Genomic DNA, 20445 nt, shown 5'->3' with positions numbered 1-20445 from the left:
AAATAAAAGGAACATTCACCCGAGCGTGGCTGGACAGTGGTATCAGGGGGTTGGGGGGGATTGTTAGTTTATGTGAAACATTGTATTGTATTATTTCTTGAATAGTGCGTATTTATTGCTGTCGGCAGGCGTTTTAGCATGCAGAGAACGTTTTTATTGTATATGCATCTTTTAAAATTGTGTTTGTTAAGTCCATTTTTTCTTCCTTCTCTGGAATAAATGGCCTGTTTAAGACCTGTTTAGTCTCTGTGCCCTGCGCTCTTATTCACTTGCTCCCCTCCTCCTTGCATACGAAAGAACTTTCTGGTGGGAAATTTAGACCTACCAGCTTTTGTGGCTACACATGCCATGTCTAGCTTCAGCTTCACTAGTTCAGGTTATAGTTTATTTGTCGCCATTGCCTTTTTGTTTCTACATTTTTTAAACAGCCAGAATAAAAGGCTCGCTTTTTATTAAACTTCATTACTCTCCGTCTTCTTTTCTGCTTTTGGGTCCGCTCCTCAAACACACCGGCCACCCAGGTCATAACAAATACATTATCTAAACTTAGCAGGTAGCTAGCATCCAACACAAATAACTTGACAAAATGTCCTTTTTATTTTATTGGTCAGAGTTCTGGCCTCAATATAAGAGTGGCTACTTAGCATTGATATGTAAAACAGTTTTGAAACTGGGTTTTTGGAGACCTGTGATGTAAATTTTTCTGTCTCTAAAGCACGCAAAAATGCCCCCCCCCCCCCCCCCCCCCAACGACCCATGTGAAAATAATAAGCAATAGCTTTAAATTACAAAAAAGTGTTTAGTAGCCCTGTATTTCGCATTGTTCAAATTTACATTAAGAGAATCTGCGATGAATGTTTCAATAAATCTGTTTCAACAAATAAGTGTTATTTTCTTTTCCTTTCTCCAGTCAACAGATTCAGTGTAAATGTGTTGGTATAACTTTAATGTGGTAATATGCTTTTGTTTGTATGATTTGGCACCCTCTTGTGGCCACAGTTGGCACTTGGGAAGTTGTTATGCCCAGCTAGTTTGCTCCAAGTGCTCAGTGGAGGTGAAACCTTTGCCCACGCATGCCTGTAAGTTTCCATTACATACTATAACCTTAACTATCTGATTTGTGATGCATGTGTAATGTGAGTATACTGAGTTACTATTTCAGCTGTGTGGTCATTACTCATTTGTAAAGCTACTTGTGTGCTAGCGACTGTATATTAGCATGTGCTTGTTAACTTGCTATGATCAATAATGCTAGTTAACTGAAGGTGATGTTTATGTTTAATTTAGGCAACCTTAAGATTTATGTTTTTGCTGGTTGTCATGAAAACTAAGTTTCAGTTAGTACATTATGTATGTTCAGTGAATGAGAAGGTAATTATCTGTTTTGTGTTTATTTAGTTTTACAAAAAGAAAAGAGAAAGGAGAGTAATGAAAATGGATAAAGGATACCATGTATAAGAAGCCTCAGTAACATGGCCTGTAAACTGGAGATGCAGATCGAAGTAAAGAAGAATCTCAGTTCAAAGCATTCTCTTCTTCTCATTCTGTTCACTGTCTGTCAAACAAGCTAAATCACGCCCACATCTAGTGAGGACAGAACAGTAAATGTGTCTTTCTAAAGAATCTCTATCTGCACTGAACTTTCATACTGTAAATGACTGAAATGCCAACTTGGAATAAAGAGGAGAATGAGTAATATATTTATTAGGAAGTTCGCAGATTGTCTGTCACAAAGCTCATCACTTAAATCAATCAAAAGATTTAACCTGTTCCTCATTTGTGTAAATAAAGGTTTTATATTTTATAGGAACACAATCATTTATGACAGTTGATTCAACAGAAACTGTATCAGTTATAACGTACATTTATCTAGAACCACCAATGTGACACAACAAACCACTGAATGGGCACATTCATGTATTCATGGAACAAATAATATCTTAAAAAATGAACGCACACATAAAATCAGTACACAGAATCACTGACCACATGATTAAGAAATGTTGTTGTAAAAGCTGATAGAAACTTTGTTTGTTTTATCAGTTCTTCACCAGTGAAGTAAATCAGCCACAAACAGACACTTTATCATTCATGATATCATATCATATACACAGTAACACCACAATAAGTACAGTGTCGTTGTTGTGCAGCAACACCACGCTATGATGTTAGTTAACTTAAACAGTAGGTTTCACAAATATTAACATTACTTTGAATCCTATACAGATGTTTCAGTCAGCATGCAGATGTTCACATGACTGATGTCCAAGATTTTTGTCCTCCTGTTGCACTAGTTTGGACTATGATGCAGCTTGATTCATGTAGATGGTTTCTGTCTCTGGTTTGTTGAACTGTCTTGATCTAAACCAGCTGAAGAAAAAAACAAATTGAAATGAAACTAGTTTTTGGTTCATTTCTGTAATTATGAATAATAAAAATCGACTTAATCGACTTAAATAGAAGTAAAATTAACCCTGTAGCCTGTAAATAGTTATAAATGACTATCATAGAAGCAGCTGGCTCACCACTCAAATAAGACCAGTGTGCTCACAAGCAGTATGATTCCCACAGTCTTCACTACAATGCAGACACCGAACAGTTTTCCTGACTGTTCATCTGCAAGGCAACGAGATTTTAGAGCAACAAAAAGATGAAATAAAAGAAAATTGAACATTTCACATTAAACACAGCCCCCTGAGGGGACGCGACTATGATGCTTTCTATGTGGCTTTGTCCTGTTTTCTTTTCACTCAGATAAATCTAACTTGGAGCTAACCCCAGTCGTCAGTTTGAGACATATTAGTCTTGAGTCTTAATTCTTCAGCTTATTGTAGAGTAGTGTTACTAGAAAACTTAATATTATCACCTTCTGTTATTTTGTGACCATTTTTTTTTATTTGTGCATTTCTTCTTTTCATGATGAAAGTGGCTGTGCTGTGTTTTTTCAGCTAATTTAGGATAAAGTTAATGTTTTTTTATAGGCTTTTTACCGTCCTTATGAATATAAATGTAATATAATAAATATAATAAATAATAAAAAAATTAAAATATGTTTAGAAAATGTCTGTATTTTTCTTGTCTCTTTTTTTAGCACTTTATGTAAGACAATTACTTTCTGACATCAATTTACAGTTTAACGTTGAAATATTGATGCAAAATGCATTTGATTACCACTTGAAGTTATATATGGTGGTGGTCAGAGGGCCTGGTGGCGCCAGTGTTCGGCAGCCTCGCCTCTGTCAGTGCGCCCCAGGGTGGCTGTGGCTGCAATGTAGCTTGCCATCACCAGTGTGTGAATGGTTGGATGACTGGATGTGTAAAGCGCTTTGGGGTCCTTAGGGACTAGTAAAGCGCCATACAAATACAGGCCATTTACCATTAATGTTTGTTTTCGTGGACAAGAAAAAGGAAAATATGTGAATACAACACATCAGTAGCTTCGGCCTTTACCTGTAACAGACACACGAATCTCTGATGATGTCTGATTACCCAGATCATTAGTGGCCACACAGTAATAAACTCCTCCATCTGTTACATTGAAGCTGTAAATCTCTCCTTCAGATACTTTCACAGCTCCATCTCTGCTCTTCTTGAACCAGGTGAAGCTGCTGACTGGAGGTTTGGCTCTGCTGGAGCAGGTCAGGTTCACCCAGCTGCCTGCTGACACCAAACCTGATGGACTGATGGATGCGGAGGTGTTTTTAGGAGCATCTGAGAAAAAGAAAGAAAATGATATCTCATAAATTATGATTAGTTGGCAGGATTTTAAAAAAAAACCTTTGATTGTCTTACATGAAACACTGAGAGTCTCTTCTGTCTCTGCTGTCTTGATGTCATTTCCTTGGTTCACAGGATATCTGGCAGAGCAGCTGATCTTCTTTCCATCATGTGTGTCTGACAGAGTGATTGTTTGCTGGATTTTAGTTGTAAAGCTTCCATCTGTGTTTTCCTCTATTTCGTTAGGAGAGTCTTGTTGGAGATTCCAGGTGAGTTGAGGAGGGGAGTGTGGACAGGGAGTGAGAGCTGAGCAGGTTATAGTGACAGACTCCTTCTCCTTCAGATCACCTGGGATTGCAATATCGGGCCTCCAAGGAGAATCTGTGGTTTAACATGAAACATAGTTTGTACACTGATAATACAGGAAAGACAGAATAAAATAATAATAATAATAATTTTCCATTCAAAAATCATGAAACTGAAAGGACTCAGCATATACTTTTTTAACTCTCAAAGAGCCAAAGAAGAACAAAACTGTTTCTCCAAACATTAACATAATGGTAGTGTTTAACAATAGAAAATAGAGAGAGAAAATATTTGAATAGGTATATTTATGTGACATCTGACCTGTTAATAATACAATTAGACTTTTCATTGGTTAATACTAATATCAAAAGTCTCTCACCTTTAATTGTTATTTGAACAGGTTCACAAAAAGCTGTTGATCTGAACGGCCAGTTCATAATTCTGAAGTAATATGTGTTTGAATAAGTTGTGGTTAAGTTGGAAAACAGAGTGGTGCAGCTTTTCTCCTTCAGGTTTCCTGTAATATTCATTGGATAGATGTTAACTGTCCCACTGCTGTTGAAGATCACGTTTTCTGGATAAAGTTTAAAATGACTTTTAATCCACACTGCAAAGACAGGTTGTGTGCTGTCAAACTTTACTGGTCCACCATCATTAAAGTTACATGGGATTTGTAAACAAGATCCACTCAGAGCTTCCATCTCTGTTGGTGCAGTGATGAACAGGTTTGTAGAATCAGGACAAGCAGCCAAAGAGTCTGGGAATCCAGAGAGCAAAATTAAAATGTGCAAATCTAAATGAAGAGAAAATTCATATTTACAAATCTGACTTTAAGTGTCGTGGGTTTGCTTTTTTCTCCTGTTCTTTCTACACCTTCGGTACAAAATGTTTCACTTAACTTACAAATATAAAATGTGTGACTTTGTAAAGTTTCTCTATCTGCACTGATCTGTCAGACTGTAAATGACTGTAATGAGACGGCTCACTTGGAATAAAGAGGAGACTCAGTAACATGATGCCTGTCATGATGTTCACAGACTGGACACAAAACAAATCACCTGTATAAATAAAATACATAATTACACAAATAAAATATCAAACTAGAAATTATCTTTTATAAGGTGTTTGGGTTTTTTGTAATAAACACAGTTAGTGAAATTTAAAAACGAATGTCTTACCAAATGATCAGACTGCTACAGACGAGAGACGACAAAGTAAAAGTGGTTTCAGCAGAAACACAGCGAGTGAAACACTTCTCTGTTTAGATGTTGTCATGTCAAAGCAAACAGGCCTGTGATGCTTTTAGTATTCTGTCTTTCTTTATTCAGTCAGTCTTTTTATGTTCCCATCATGCACACTCCTGTCACTTCAGTAACTGCCACTCCTACCTGCCTGCTTCTACATTCACCTGTGCTGACTCTTCCCTCACACGATAACCTGTTCCTCATTTCCATCAGTTGTCTTCTTAACTGACTTTTTCCTATCACTTTATTCCTGATCTTCATTATTTGTGACTATTGGCTGCTTTGACTTTTTGACCTTGCATTTTTCCCTTAAATAAAGACTTTTAAAATCTTACATCTCACTCCTGAGTAGGGATGGGTATCGTTTAGGTTTTATCCGATACCGGTGCCAAATCGGTACTTTTGAAACGGTGCCGGTGCTCAAACCGGTGCTTAAAGAATGGAGAACACAAAATTGGTCCAAAAACCTCTCATGTTCAGCTGTTTTTTGTAAAAAGATAACAATGTTAGCCTTTTCTGCAGCTATGGGGCATATATGGTATCACTCTTGGCTGGAAGCAGTGCTTAAACAATGGAAAAAACACAAACTTTGTCCAAAACCTCTCATGTTTAACTGTTTCCCACTTTTTCTTTGGTCATTTTAGCCTTTTTGGCCAGGGTGAAGGGAGTATCTGCCATCAAACAAGAGGACAGCCGCATGTAGCTATGATGATGTTTGCTAGTTCACCTTACATGCATTAATGTAATAACGTGGTTAGCCTACTCAGCGTAAATTACACTCGAACAACATGAAGCTACTCACGCAGAGAAGAACGGCTGCTGCTGCCATCATCATCTGTCATCATTTCTGCTACACTGGCAGGGCTAGGGGCCAGGACTCTCCTCTTTGTGTTTTTGGGGGATGTTGCATAACAGGCAACCCACCCGCAGTAGAGGTGCTTGGTGTGAGGTCTCGCAGCAAGCTATCAAATACGGCGCATTTCTGGGCTTTAAAAAAAAACGCTATGCGTCGCCGGGTGTTTCATCGGATTTGAGGTGTTACCTCCTTTGACAGTATCACAGTATCAGCTTAAAGCACTTGTTGCAGGCTGCTGAGTTTGCATATTTTGCTGTGAAGTACAGCCAGACTTTTGACCGCTTCGCCTTGGGCATTTTTAATCTGTAGCTCTGCTCTAAAAGAACGTACGTACCTGGGCCCGCCTACTATCCTCGGAAACGTAAAATGATTGGCTAGAAGTGTATCACAGCTCAGGAAAAAAAAAGCACCGAAATAAAGCACCGAAATGTGCGCTGCTTTTCGGTCTGGTTACTACCGTTTATGTCATGGCATCGAACACCGGTACCCATCCCTACTCCTGAGACATGCTGTTGGCTCACAATCATTCTGTAACATAAATGTATTTTTTTAACAACTGTTTTTGAAGACAAACGTGTTATCACACAGTATCACGACTTGTATTACCCAAGACTAGCACTGCTTATTTCAAACTTCTGTTGTCTGTGTATTCAAAGCAGTGTTGGGAAATTTTTCATGTGTGTTTCCCACACTCACTGAAATAATAGCTCAGGTTCAAATTTAATCATTTGAGCCCCCAAACCCCCTTTTTTATATGTTTCTTCTCAGTTTGCTGGCTGGATTTACACAGTGCTTTTCTTGTCTTACTGAACACTCTGATCACTTTTAACAACATGTCACACATTTATTTCAAGATTTCGAGCTCCCATATGAATAACAAATCCCATAAGAAGATACAAAACATGTTGGCAGGAACATAAAGACTCACATTTAAAAAGCTGAAGTATGTGGAGATTACATTTTGCAGAACTATTTCTGTTTTTGTGGAAAAGGAGTTCCTCCTTCAACTTCTGCTTCTTGATATAACCACAAGAAATCACCTGAAAACAGTTATTACAGGTGAAGTTAAGACAAAAACTGAACTTAAAAAGTGGCAGGATGTTGTTTGTGTAATTTCACTAAACTGTAAAATGTAATGCTTGTTAATGTAATGCTACTTCACTACAGTTCTCGTATTTTCTTCACCTCAGTTTCTTCACCTCAGAGTTCTTTGTAGCCTTCACTCGTCTTTACATGTCTTGCTCTCCTCCTCGGTCTGTCACGGCCTGGAGGATCTGATTAGTGGTTTTGTCTCTCTCTCTCTCTCTCTCCCTCTCTCCTTCTCTATCTCTTTCTTGCCAGGGCAGAACTCACTGCGGGTTCACGCCCTCGGCCCACGCCCCTCTGAAGAGGAAACACCTGGGCCTCATCAGTGCAGGCAGAATTTAAGCCAGGGAGTGGCTTCTACTCTTCGCTGGATCGTTGCGTGTGACTCGCATCAGTGCAGCCTAGCTCAGAGCAAGTTCACTTTCGTTTCTCTGCGCAATCCTTCTAACGTGTGTTTGTTCTGTACATAGATCCCCTGGATCGACCTTGTGTTCCCTGATTGGATTCCTGTTTTTGCGAGTGTTTGGAGAGAGACTGATTGCGAGTGGAGATTGCCTGAAGAGGAGCAAGTGTCTTTTTCCCTACCTGGATTCCCCCGGAGCCTTTTCCCCTGTCACCACTTTGTATATAGCACCACCCCTGGACTACTGGTGGAACTGTAATAAATCTCTACATTGTGCCTCTAAGCTTCTGAGTCCTGCGTGTGAGTCCTCAAGCGAACTGTGACAGGGTCATAGTGCCCCAGGTTTTTTTTTTGTTTGTTTGTTAGCTTTTGTGTTCAGTTTTTGTCCAGTTGTAGCATGATCACCCCTCTGATTTCCACCTCCGGGATACAAATATAGATGTGGACGCATGCATCATACTTCAGTTTACTAACACATGAACATGCAAATCTGTGATGTGTTTTAACATCTCCTGACAGCAGATGTAAAATAATCAATTGAAACTATTAAGCTCACCTGATGTCACTGCACAACAAACTGTCGTTATTGTGGTGAAGCTTCTCACAATATATGATTTATTGTTGGCACTGAAAGAACCACTCCAGACACAGCAGAGAAACCCATTTATATGGCAGCTTTTGGCTGACATGTAAATCTATTTATCAACCAATAAATGACTGATTAAATAAAAGCAGAAACATATAAACACATTGGGGAAGTTTGTTATCAGTCAAAGTTTCTGCCACCTGTGTGAGTACAGGCACACAAATTTCTGTGACAAACCTTTGCAATTTCCTTTCTTCCACACATGATGTCATCTAAATATGATCTCTAGTGATTTAGTCAGCCTTTTATGCACATATATGAACACACGTATCAAACTCAGAGCTCTCTGAAGAGAAGAAAACTACTGAAGTGTAAATTTCATACCATATCAGTCATCAAATACATCATATACTAACCAGTTACATCTTTATTAAAGTCTAAGCAACATTAAAGTCTAATGTCCAAACAGGATTTAAAGCAGTTTTTCTAACTAACATTAACATGGTAATACCTGAAGCTAGAGCTGGGCGATAGAACGATAACGATATGTATCGCGATATAACTTTTACTCGATAGAGAAATTAAACTATCGCGATAGACCTCGCCGCTCTTGTCCTCTTAAAAAAAAAAGGTCAGCCAATCCAAATTAAGTAGCGCAGAGCCGAACCAATCACAGCTGCAGCGTCACGTCGCGTAACTTGTTACGTACAGCACAAGTGCCAAGCCGCACGTGTGTTTGTTTGGGAAGCAGCCAGCAGGTAATGGAGCCAGCGCGTAATGGAGGAAATGAGTGTGCCGACTAGAAAAATCAACCGAGCGTGACCGAAGGTTACCGAGGAGAAAACAGATGATGGTTCCAATGCCGGGGAGATTGTCGAACGGAAGAGCCATAGAAGTTCCGTAGTGTTAAGGTATTTCGGCTATTTCAAGTCTGACAAAAAACAGAGTAGCGTGCACTGTAAATTGTGCCGAAAGCAAGTCTGGAAATACAATAAAGTGGTACATGCGTCACACTGTGCGCCACGTTATTGTTTCGGTGAAATGAATTTCTACAATACTGTTACTGTTAATTCTACTCTCTGCAGTGTAGAAACGGAAAATCTCCGTTTTCAAAAATACCCGTGTACGTGTGGACGTAGCCTCAGTCTCTGACTGGAAGTGCTAATTCGTCATTCGGCTTTTGTCAGACTTAAAGTAACTGTTAAAACTGTTTGAAAAGCTAAGCTATACAACAAGGAGAGATTGAGAATTTCCTTTTAGTTCTCAGTTTATTTGATATTGACAAAAGTTAGTCAGTTATTATGGGAAATAAATATTTAAATAAAAACAAGCTGCTGATTATTTCGCATTTTACTTGTGAGCAACGGCACATTTAAATCTTACAAATATAGTTATTTGGCTTATATCGTGATAGATATCGTTATCGCCTGAAATGAAAAAAACATATCGTGATATGAAAAAATCTTATATCGCCCAGCTCTACCTGCAGCAGGAGCAGGGTTTGTTTTTCCTTAGAGAAAGGATCACACCCATAGAGAGACAACTGAAAATATGTGGAGGCAATATAAAATGCCAGAGGGCTCCACTGTATTATATCACAGTAGATGTTAAACTATTAAATGGTGTGTGATGCTTTATATTAATGAAGACATTTACATCATAAATAAAACTAAAAACCTAAAAATTTGTGTATAACAGTTCACAGAAGTGCAGGAAAAAGTTTCTGTCACAATTTCCTATACAGTGGAACCCCGACTTACGAAATTAATTTGTTACCGAGGGTCTTTCGTAAGTCGAAAAGTTTCGTAAGTCGAAGCACCCATCGCGCCTTTTGAGTGAACGATAGGCTATAGGCTAATTGCTAACTGCAACAACAATACGTCGTTCAAGTGGAACAGCGAAGCACCAGTACGAAAGCCAAGGGGGTTGCCACATGATTCGGAAGGCATTGTGGGCATTGTAGGCATTCTGGGCTCAGCCAATCAGAGCCAGAGAATTTCGTTACGCGGGCATTTTGCCGTTTCACGGGCAGAAATATTGCCCTTAAGTGCCATTTTTCGTTAAATGGGGTATTCGTAAGTCGGGGTTCCACTGTATAGGGTTAGACCCCCGTTTAATATTCAGATACTTCAGATTCACAGCTCTATCTCTGTTCTTCTGAAGTACAAAGTCTGGTCATCTGTTCATGACCAGAAGCTGAAGCATACAGGTTTTGCAGCAGGGCAATTATCAAAAATAAACCATCAAGTCTGCCTCTGAATGTCTTAAAAGAAACGAAATAAAGAGCTTTTTAAGGCCTTGTCTAAGACTAAACTCAATGACGCTGAGATGGTGTGGCATGACCTTAAACAGACAGTTCATGCTCAAAAACCCTCCAATGTGACTGAATTGGAACAATTCTGCAAAGATGAGTGGGCCAAAATTCCTCCAAAGCTTCATAAAAGACAAGTGCTAAAAAGACATTGCTAGTTAGCACAAATGCTTGATTGCATTTTGTGTTTACTTGTGTTATGTTAACACATTTAAGTGCGACAAACATACAAAAAATTGGAAATCAGGAAGGGAGGAAACACTTTTTCAGAGCATTTTATACACTGCTCAAAAACATTAAAGGGAGACTGAAAACATATCAGAGTTTAATGGGGGACAATATCAAACTGATATGGGCTAGTTATGTGCGATACAAAGCAAAATTCAGGGTGGTATCAACGATACGGCTCCAATACCGATACTTTGTTGTATTTCAAATTATAGCTCCATAATTACTACAAGACATCAGACTACTTGTTCGTATTGTTTAATTTTGAAGAATTGTAATATAGAAATCAAGAACCTGAAGCTTTCTGTTAATTCATGTGATTTGAACATGTATATCTTGTCATTTAACATATATATACTTGCCTGGACATTTCAACAAAAACATTCAACATTCACACTTTCTTTCATTCACAACAGTGCTGCGCCACACTACAAATTTTTGGCTTTGATCCAATACCAAGTAAATACAGAGCCAGTATCATTTACACTTATCTGATGCGATGTTTAAATTGGTAGCTTGCTGACATCAACCACCCCACATTCCAGACATTTATTTCAAGATTGCCCCAAATTAAATAAAAAATTCCTCAAGAGCACAAAAAGCATGCTTTTATAGAAATCCTATATGAACATGATGACACAAATTTAAACAGCTGAAGTATGTGGAGACTAAATTTTGCAGAACTATTTGTTTTTTGTGAAAATCAGTTCCTGATTCAACTTCTGTTTAATCAAATTACATATGACCACAAGGAATCACCTGAAAACAGTTGGATGAAGTTACTACAGAAAACTAAGCTTAAAAAGCGGCAGAATGTTGTTCGTTTAATTTTGCTAAACTGTAAAACACATTTTGTCACGGCACTGGAACTGGTGACCCAGTCTTTGTGTTCTTGGTTTAAGTTTATTCTTTGAATTATTGTTTTTTGTTTGTATTGTATTTATAGTTTCTGGTTTCTAGGTTTTCTGTTCAGTTTCTATGCCTCCCCTGTGTTCCTGGTGCCGTGTCTCTACAGGGTGGGCCATTTATATGGATACACCGTAATAACATGGGAATGGTTGGTGATATTAAAGTCCTGTTTGTGGCACATTAGTATATGTGAGGGGGCAAACTCCTCAAATATGGGTGGTGACCATGGTGGCCATTTAGAAGTCGGCCATCTTGGATACAACTTTTGTTTTTTCAATAAGAAGAGGGCCATGTGACACATCAAACTTTTTGGTAATGTCACTAGAAAAACAATGGTGTGCTTGGTTTCAACGTAACTTTATTATTTCATGAGTTATTTACTCATGTAAGTTTCTCTTTGTTCACAGCCATTGATATGTCGAAGAGGTAACGTGTTTTCTTTTTGTCCGTTAATAATCATGTGGCACTGCACATGATTGCAGCTAGCAGGTTGTTATTGCTATCCATCAAGTCTAAAAACAACATGTTAATACTTGGAGGTTCTGAAGGCTGCTCCAAAAATGATCAGATTATATTTTAAATATTTGTTCAGTTCTCTTCTAAACCCCAGCTGTCTATTGTAGGTTTTGAATGTTTACTAAACTAAAAAGAAAATTGTTCTAACATCTCACCTGTTTGTTTTTATTCAGGCATACATGTATACTAAAGAGATTAAGTTTGTGTTTCTGTCACAAAATCATAGTGCTTAACTGTATGAGTGTTATTAGATATTATAAAACATATGATACGTAAATTCTCTTTTTTTTGCTTAAAGAAATCTACTACATCATGTGTAAATGTTTTTATGTCATGTGCCATTTTGTATTGCAAATATTAATGACAGTTTAACTAAGAGGCGATGGCAGGAAAGACTCCGGAACTGTAATGTCATCAATTACACTGCCGTTCCAGTTGTAGAACGATCGCGCTGTGTTCTGGGGAAATCTCGACTTCCGAAGTCCAGACAAGCGAAAATGCGAGTACGGATTTGCGTACTTGAGAACTGAGAAATGGCCTAAGAGTCTGCAGTCTATGAACTAACCACAACTAAAGCCAGCTAACAAATGTGAGCTCGCTGGTGAGTAGCCTTCATTAATAGCAATAATGTGGGGCGATCATGGCTCAAGAGTTGGGAGTTCACCTTGAAATTGGAAGGTTGCCGGTTCGAGTCCTGGTTTGGACAGTCTCGGTCGTTGTGTCCTTGGGCAAGACACTTCACCCGTTGCCTACTGGTGGTGGTCAGAGCCTTCCCTCTGTCAGTGCGCCCCAGGGTGGCTGTGGCTACAATGTAGCTTGCCATCACCAGTGTGTGAATGTGTGTGTGAATGGGTGGATGCACGTGTGTAAAGCGCTATACAAATACAGGCCATTTACCATTAATAGTAATAAAAATCACACAGCATAAGAAAGGATTTATGAAAACATGTTCTCCCTCAGATGACATACGAAAGCTACTCCATTTGATGTGGCTGAGCCAGTCTAAAGATACCCCAATAGCAGCTTTCTCCTTAGATCTGGAGAAGGCTTTTGACAAAGTTTTTATAATCTTGTTGCAGTGTGGGTTAGGTCCAGATTTTCTAGACTGGGTTACTTTGCTATACAAAGAACCAAAGGCGGCGGTAATATCAAATGGTATGATTTCACCCTTTTTAGTTTGTCACGTGGAACTCATCAGGGCTGTTCTTTAAGTTCTTAATTTTTATAGAAACATTGGCAGTGAGTATTACATCAATTAAAGGTGTGATAGGTGGGCAGCAAGAAAACAAACTTCTCCTCTATGCTGATGATATTCTTGCCATTATGACAAGAAGATTGAAACGAAATATTGTTTCTCACCAGCCTCTACAGTGCAATAAGCAATACAGTTTAAAAAGAATAAGTACAGTTTAAAAAGAGTAAATACAGTTTCAAAAAATTTGTTTTAAAAAAGGAGCAGCAAAAAAGGCATAAATAGCATAAAATTTAAGTTCTAAAACAAACTCCAGTCACATTCGCTTGGGTAGATAGCATCAGTCCTTTCATAGTAGGGGATGGAATAAATTAGGTAGTGTGTGTATCTGGGGAGTGTATTTTGTGTGTGTGTGTGTGTGTGTGTGTGTGTGTGTGTGTGTGTGTGTGTGTGTGTGTGTGTGTGTGTGTGTGGATAGGGGCAACACAATCTGCTTGTTGATCTCAGAGTGTAGCTGTGTGAATGGGTGTGTGGGTGGGGAGGGGGCACAGACCATTTATCAGTCTCACGGCTTGTGCAACGAATCCTTCCAGCATCCTGGTGGTTCTGCTGTTGATGCTCCTGTACCTCTTGCCAGACAGCAGGAGTGAGAACAGGCCATGAGAGGGGTGGTGGGAGTCTCTGATGATGGAGATAGCTCTGCGTGTGCAGCGCTGGTTGCAGATCTCCTCAAGCGGTGAGAGAGGGGCACCAACAATCCTCCTGGCAGTCTTAACAATCCTATTAAGTTGACGCTTCTCATAGGACTTGCACCTGCTAAACCTAGCTTTAAAACTTTGCGTCAGGATGTTTTCAATTGTGCCTCTGTAGAAAGTTGTGAGATGAAGTGTGCAGAGTCCTGCTTTCCTGAGTCTCCTGAGGGAGTGGAGACACTTTAGTGCTTTTTTGATAACTGCTGTGGTCTTAATGGAGAAGGACAGGTCATCAGCAAAGTGTACACCCAGGAACTTAACACTGCTGACCCTCTGCACAGCAGCACCATCTATGGTGAGGTCGGTGTGGTGATCTCTGCCAGCCGTCCTGAAATCGATCACTATCTCTTTTGTTTTGTCGACATTGATAGTGAGATTGTGGGATCTGCACCACACTCCAAGCTGCTCCGCATCCATTCTATAGGCAGACTCATCGTTGTCAGTGATGAGACCAACCACAGTTGTGTCGTCTGCAAACTTCAACTCTCCTTAGTGCCGCGTTTAATGGACACCATAAAGGCATTTTCTGAGGTGTCAGGTTATACTATTAACTGGGGAAAGTCTGAAGTAATGCCACTATCCCCACTATGTTATCCATACATGGTAGAAAAATTCAATTTTAAATGGGTACCTAGAGGGATGAAGTATCTCAGGATTAGGCCAAGCCCAGTTATGGAGGTCCTACCCCAACTCAATTTTGACTGAATACGACTAAAAATAAAAACAAATATAGAAAAATGGGGCAAATTAAAAATCTCATTGAGGGGCAAAACTGGTTAATTACTCGGGAAAAAATCAAGCTGGACAGGAATGGTTAAGTATAGAGTCTGAGATTTATACTCCTCTCGATTCAAAAGTATGCTCTCTCAAAGCCGCACTTCAACGAACCTAATTTTGCTTCACTCTAGCCGTGTATGGCTCAATATACATAGAATTCTTAAAATATCACCTCGTGTGCAGTTTTACTTATCTCTTTGGAACAATCCAGCTATTTGTATAGGGGGAAAAAAACAAACTGTGTTTTGGAAATTGTGGAAGTCTCATGGCATAAATGTTGTTGGTGACTTATTTAAAGATGGAATTTATGTCCTATATAGATCTTGTCCAAACATACAAATTGGAACGGGAAGGAAAATTTTTGGAGATATTTGCAAATTAGACACTACAGTACAGTACAGTACGTCCTGAGCTGAAAGACTGGATTAGAACTGCGTCCTATGAGTCCATGCTGAATAAACTTAAAAATGATACAGAAGACAAAGATAAATATTGGGACTAATTTTGGAGCTATCTAAAACAACCAGGAAATCATGACCCTAATTTCATAATCTGAAGGATTATTATCTGTGACCACCGGTCCAAATGTTACTTTACTGTCATTTTTATTTGCCCGTTTCTGTGTTTCTTTCCTTGGAACCCACTGTAAGTACAGTCTGCCTCCGCCAGACTGTATGGAGTTACGAAGAGGACCCAAAATGCAGACACGAAAGGAACTTGGAACCAAAACTCGAGTATTAACAAAAGGCGAGCTGTTTAATGAGGCTGGTAAAAAGGGTACAAACAAAGGGCAAGGCAAACTGAAGAAAAACTAGCATTAACCTAAATGTAATGTAACAGTAACCTAAATGGGTGAACTAAACAAACGACAAGAAAAACCTGGACATGAAAGTTGGAAACATGGCCTGGAGAACATAACGTGAATAACAGATGACCTGACAAAGAATGAACAGAAACGCACAGGCTGTGTCCCAATTTAGAGACCGCACGCTTGAAGTACGCTCAGTACGCGTACTACGGACGGTGCGTACTATAAGTACGGGAAATGCGGAAGTGAGAGGCTCGTGAAATGGGACGGTCTACCCTTTGAATTTGCGTCACCAGCTGTGCCTGCCCGTACCACCCCTCCCGATCGGCAACATGGACACAGACCACGTCCTGAGGTGTCTGCCCTGGAGGAAGTACCCCCTGACCACGATTATTGTCATCAGGCAAGTAGCCCTTAGTGGTGCATCTGCACAGTGCTGGGATTTCACGTGACAGATCTGTATTAACATGCTTGTTGTTACCATGTCGTTTTCCCACTGCCATGATTACAATCCAGTGACATGGCAGCTGTCAGTTTCACCAGCCCTGCAGACCCAAGTGGAGGATGATGCGGTGGACAGTGGGAATGAGCATGCCTGAGCAACATCTGGGGACGCCTTTGTGGGATGCTCCACTCAGTACCTGGCTATGCGAACCGGGGGTCTTACCTGTGGCACCTCCCTCATCTCTCTGGTCCTGGTCCAGTGGACCAAGCAGCACTGCCCGTGACTCCCTGCTCAGGCAAACGTCAGGCCTGGTTGATGATGTATGTGCATGCTGGCACACTCAGGTTTATCCTGGACCACAGTGGGCAGTGCATTTCCCACAATCATGTTGTGTTTTACGTTGCACTGTTTTTATTTTCACAATTTGGCATGTGCAATAGGTCAGGTCCCCTGAAATTGTGTTATGTAGTTTGTGACAGACATGCACTCACAGTTTGGATGTTCTGGCTGTTTTATTTACACAACTAAAATAATCATGTTTGTGCAAAACAAAGGTTGGAGCGCCAGCATAAATAAAGTGCAACTATGTACAGTGGCTGTCTTTGGACACGACTCAGTCCTTTTTCTGCTCCACTAGCTTTTCGAGGACACCTATCAGCCTGTCCATCCTCTCTGCTCTCTGTTCCTCCATTTGGCGTTGCTGAGCCATGTCCTCTTTTATTAGGGCAATGAGCTCATCCTCCCCGTCCCTCCTCCTTTTCGCCACCCGTGCCTCAGGCGGCTCCTCATCCTCCTGCCCCTCCTGGTGTGGGAGTGGGTTGCCCACTGCTGCACTGGGCCCTGGTGTGTCCTCCTGGATGGAGGCGATTAGGACATGTGGCCTGGTGGAGGGCCTCTGTCCTAGCACCTCATCCATGGCACCAAACCAGGGCCATGTTGCGGCAGTGGGCTTCCCACTTGCACCCTCGCCTGTCGCTTGATACTTGCTCTCCTAAGGGCAGAGTACATCACAAGTGGCAGTTGGCTACAACAGCAATATTGCAGGTTTACATAGGTGACTTCTCAGTGTTCCGTGTGCAGCTACATCTGTCACTATCACTGTACATACTTTGTTTTTCCTCTTCAGGTTCTCTCATTTGCGTTTGGCCTGCACAAGGGATATTTTCCCCGCCAGATCCATCTTCTCCACGATTTCACTGACAGACAAAATATGAGAGCACATGTATATCAGGTCATTCTGTTTATGGCATCCACAGCAGGATGTACTGGATTAGGACCACAGGGCAGAAAGTTCACTGTCCCTTGTGCCTCATACTGTTGCTGTACCTCCAACCCACTGCGGCTGAGTGTTTCGCACCCGTGAACAGGTGCTTATTGTCACGGCGGAGTCGGATGAGGTCTGCCATCTGCTCCTTGGTCCCTGTAATGCAGCATGACATTGGATTACATTCCCCACCATCCTGCACTTCTGTTTTAGCAGTTCTCCGTTTGCTGTCTGTTCAGCATATACAGCTGTATGGGACATACACACTGAAATGTGTATGTATGTATGTTGAAAAGATGGCGCGGCCACGTCCAGACACCTTCCTGACCGCTCCGCTCCGACTATCCACTTTTCTTGTTTTTTACCTATTTTTTGCTCTGGTTTACATCCCAAAATCCTCTAGTCTTATAGTATTGACAGCAGATCACTTGTAAACATCGGTGCCAAGGTTGCACATCTAATCTTGGACACTTTTAAACCTGACCCTTCCTGGCCGCCAGAGATTCTACGTGGCGCGGAGAACAACAAAGGACGGGCCGCTCATCCGAGGCACAGAACAAAGAAGCGCCGGGGAAAACGCGCTGGTATTAGGAACAGACTGAGACAGCAGGCGCATCGCGCACCACTGCCCAGTATCCTACTGGCCAATGTACAATCCATGGAGAACAAGCTCGATGACCTAAGAGCAAGGGTCACCTTCCAACGTGACATGAGGGACTGCAACATTCTGTGCTTCACGGAGACATGGCTGACCCCCACCGTGCCGGACCAGGCCGTAACTCCGTCGGATTCATTCTTTGTGCTCCGCGCGGACAGAACGGCAGAGTCGAACAAAACCCAAGGTGGGGGAGTGTGTTTCATGATAAACAGAAAGTGGTGTGATGCCAGGAGCATTTCTACTCTCTCCAGCGGCTGCTCGCCACATCTGGAGTTCCTGAGCATTAAGTGCCGCCCTTTCTATCTGCCCCGTGAGTTCACCTCAGTCATCGCCACGGCGGTCTACATCCCACCCCAAGCGGACACAGGTATGGCTTTGTCCGAATTACATGATGTGCTGAGCTCGCTTCAAAACAAGGACCCGGGCGCAGCCCTCATTGTAGCAGGAGACTTTAACAAAGCGAACCTCAGACAAGTCATGCCAAACTTTTACCAGCATGTCTCGTGTCCAACGAGAGGGGATCGGATTTTGGATCACTGCTACACGCCATACAAGCAGGGCTACAAAGCTGTCTCACACCCGGCTTTTGGGAAGTCTGACCACAACGCCATCTTCCTCATCCCCCAGTATAAACAAAGCATACGGAGGGAAGACGTGACCAAGAGGGAGGTAAAACGGTGGACTGCCCAATCAGAAGCTACGCTACAGGACGCACTCAACGACGTAGACTGGGACATGTTCAGAGCATGCGCAGTCGACATCAACGAGTTTACGGAAGTAGCAGTATGCTTCGTCAACATGCTAGCGGAGGAGATTATCCCCACTGCGAGAGTCACCACATTCCAAAACCAGAAACCGTGGATGGACAGATCGATCCGCACTGCAGTAAACGCCAGGACCGCCTCCTACAACGCGGGTCTCACCACTGGCGATATGAGCGCCTACAAAGCGGCCTCATACGGCGTGCGGTGCGCGGTGAGAGATGCCAAGCGCCGGTACCGGGAACGTGTGGAGTCCCGCTTCCACCAGGGCGACACACGGAGTATGTGGCACGGACTACGCACCATTACGGACTACAAAGCCAGGGACACTGCGCCGATCAACGCCGACTCTGCATTCACCAACGAGCTGAATCAGTTCTACGCCCGTTTCGAGGTTAGCCAGGCGGCTAATGCTATCTACCGCCTGACTACCGAGGACAGTGACGTCATCAGCGAGAGACCGGTGACCAGCATCGCGGAGCATGACGTCCAAGCGGCACTGAGGAGAGTGAACACAAGGAAAGCGGCGGGGCCAGACGGCATCACCGGCCGTCTGCTGCGCTGCTGTGCTGACCAGCTAGCAGGTGTGTTCACTTACATCTTCAACGAGTCCCTGGCGAAGTCTGTGGTCCCCACATGCTTCAAAAGATCCACCATCATCCCTGTGCCCAAGAACAGCAAACCCTCATCCCTGAACGATTACCGGCCAGTTGCACTGACCTCGGTAGTAATGAAGGTGTTTGAGAGGCTGCTGAAGAACATCATCATCTCCTCCTCCATCCCAGACACCACAGATCCGCTGCAGTTCGCCTACAGATCCAACAGATCCACAGAGGATGCCATCGCCCACGTCCTACACACCACTCTCAGCCACGTGGACAAAAAACAGGGTAACTATGTGCGAATGCTGTTTGTTGATTACAGTTCAGCGTTTAACACAATAGTGCCCTGCAGACTGTTCACAAAGCTGAGGGATCTGGGACTTAACAGCCATCTGTGTGCATGGGTGTTGGACTTCCTCACTGGCAGAACTCAGGTGGTGAGGGTGGGCAGGTGCTTCTCCAACAGCATCACCATCAACACAGGAGCACCTCAGGGATGTGTCCTCTCGCCACTGCTCTACTCCCTCTACACTTCAGACTGTGTGGCCACCCATGGTTCCAACACCATTGTGAAGTTTGCTGACGACACAGTGGTGTTGGGTGCCATCTCCAACAACGATGAGGCGGCCTACATGGATGAAGTGAAGAATCTGGCATCGTGGTGCCAGGACAACCACCTCCAGCTGAACGTCAGCAAGACCAAGGAGCTGGTGGTGGACTTCAGAAGGGGTCAGCACAGAGACTACAAGCCCATCATCATCAATGGAGCTCCAGTGGAGAGGGTGCAGTCCTTCAAGTATCTTGGTGTCCACATCTCCTCAGACCTGACATGGGCTGCCCACATTCAGGTCCAGACCAAAAAGGCTAGGCAGCGCCTGTATCACCTACGACAACTGAGGAAGTTCAGGGTCTCTCCAAAGATCCTCAGGATTTTCTATACAGGCGCTGTGGAGAGCATCCTCACACAGAACATGACATCGTGGTTTGGGAACAGCTGTGTGAAGGACCAAAAAGCTCTCCAGAG

General features: G+C 42.2%; 1 protein-coding gene across 1 annotated transcript; it reads right to left on the bottom strand.

The window, feature by feature from the left end:
* Window positions 1-1776: 1776 nt before the first annotated feature.
* LOC101479540 (B-cell receptor CD22-like) lies at window positions 1777-5061 on the bottom strand. Its single transcript, XM_076888695.1, has 6 exons — window positions 5010-5061; window positions 4403-4780; window positions 3793-4098; window positions 3451-3711; window positions 2526-2616; window positions 1777-2370 (listed from the first exon to the last, which is right to left on the bottom strand). Exons 1-6 carry the CDS (start codon window positions 5047-5049, stop codon window positions 2301-2303), a joined length of 1146 nt encoding a protein of 381 aa, XP_076744810.1. The 5' UTR covers window positions 5050-5061; the 3' UTR covers window positions 1777-2300.
* Window positions 5062-20445: the final 15384 nt, after the last annotated feature.

Source organism: Maylandia zebra, linkage group LG9 (genome assembly GCF_041146795.1).
Source record: "Maylandia zebra isolate NMK-2024a linkage group LG9, Mzebra_GT3a, whole genome shotgun sequence".
Classification (NCBI taxonomy): domain Eukaryota; kingdom Metazoa; phylum Chordata; class Actinopteri; order Cichliformes; family Cichlidae; genus Maylandia; species Maylandia zebra.
The sequence above is the reverse complement of the archived record's forward strand: the minus strand, read 5'-3'. Positions and strand labels throughout refer to the sequence as shown.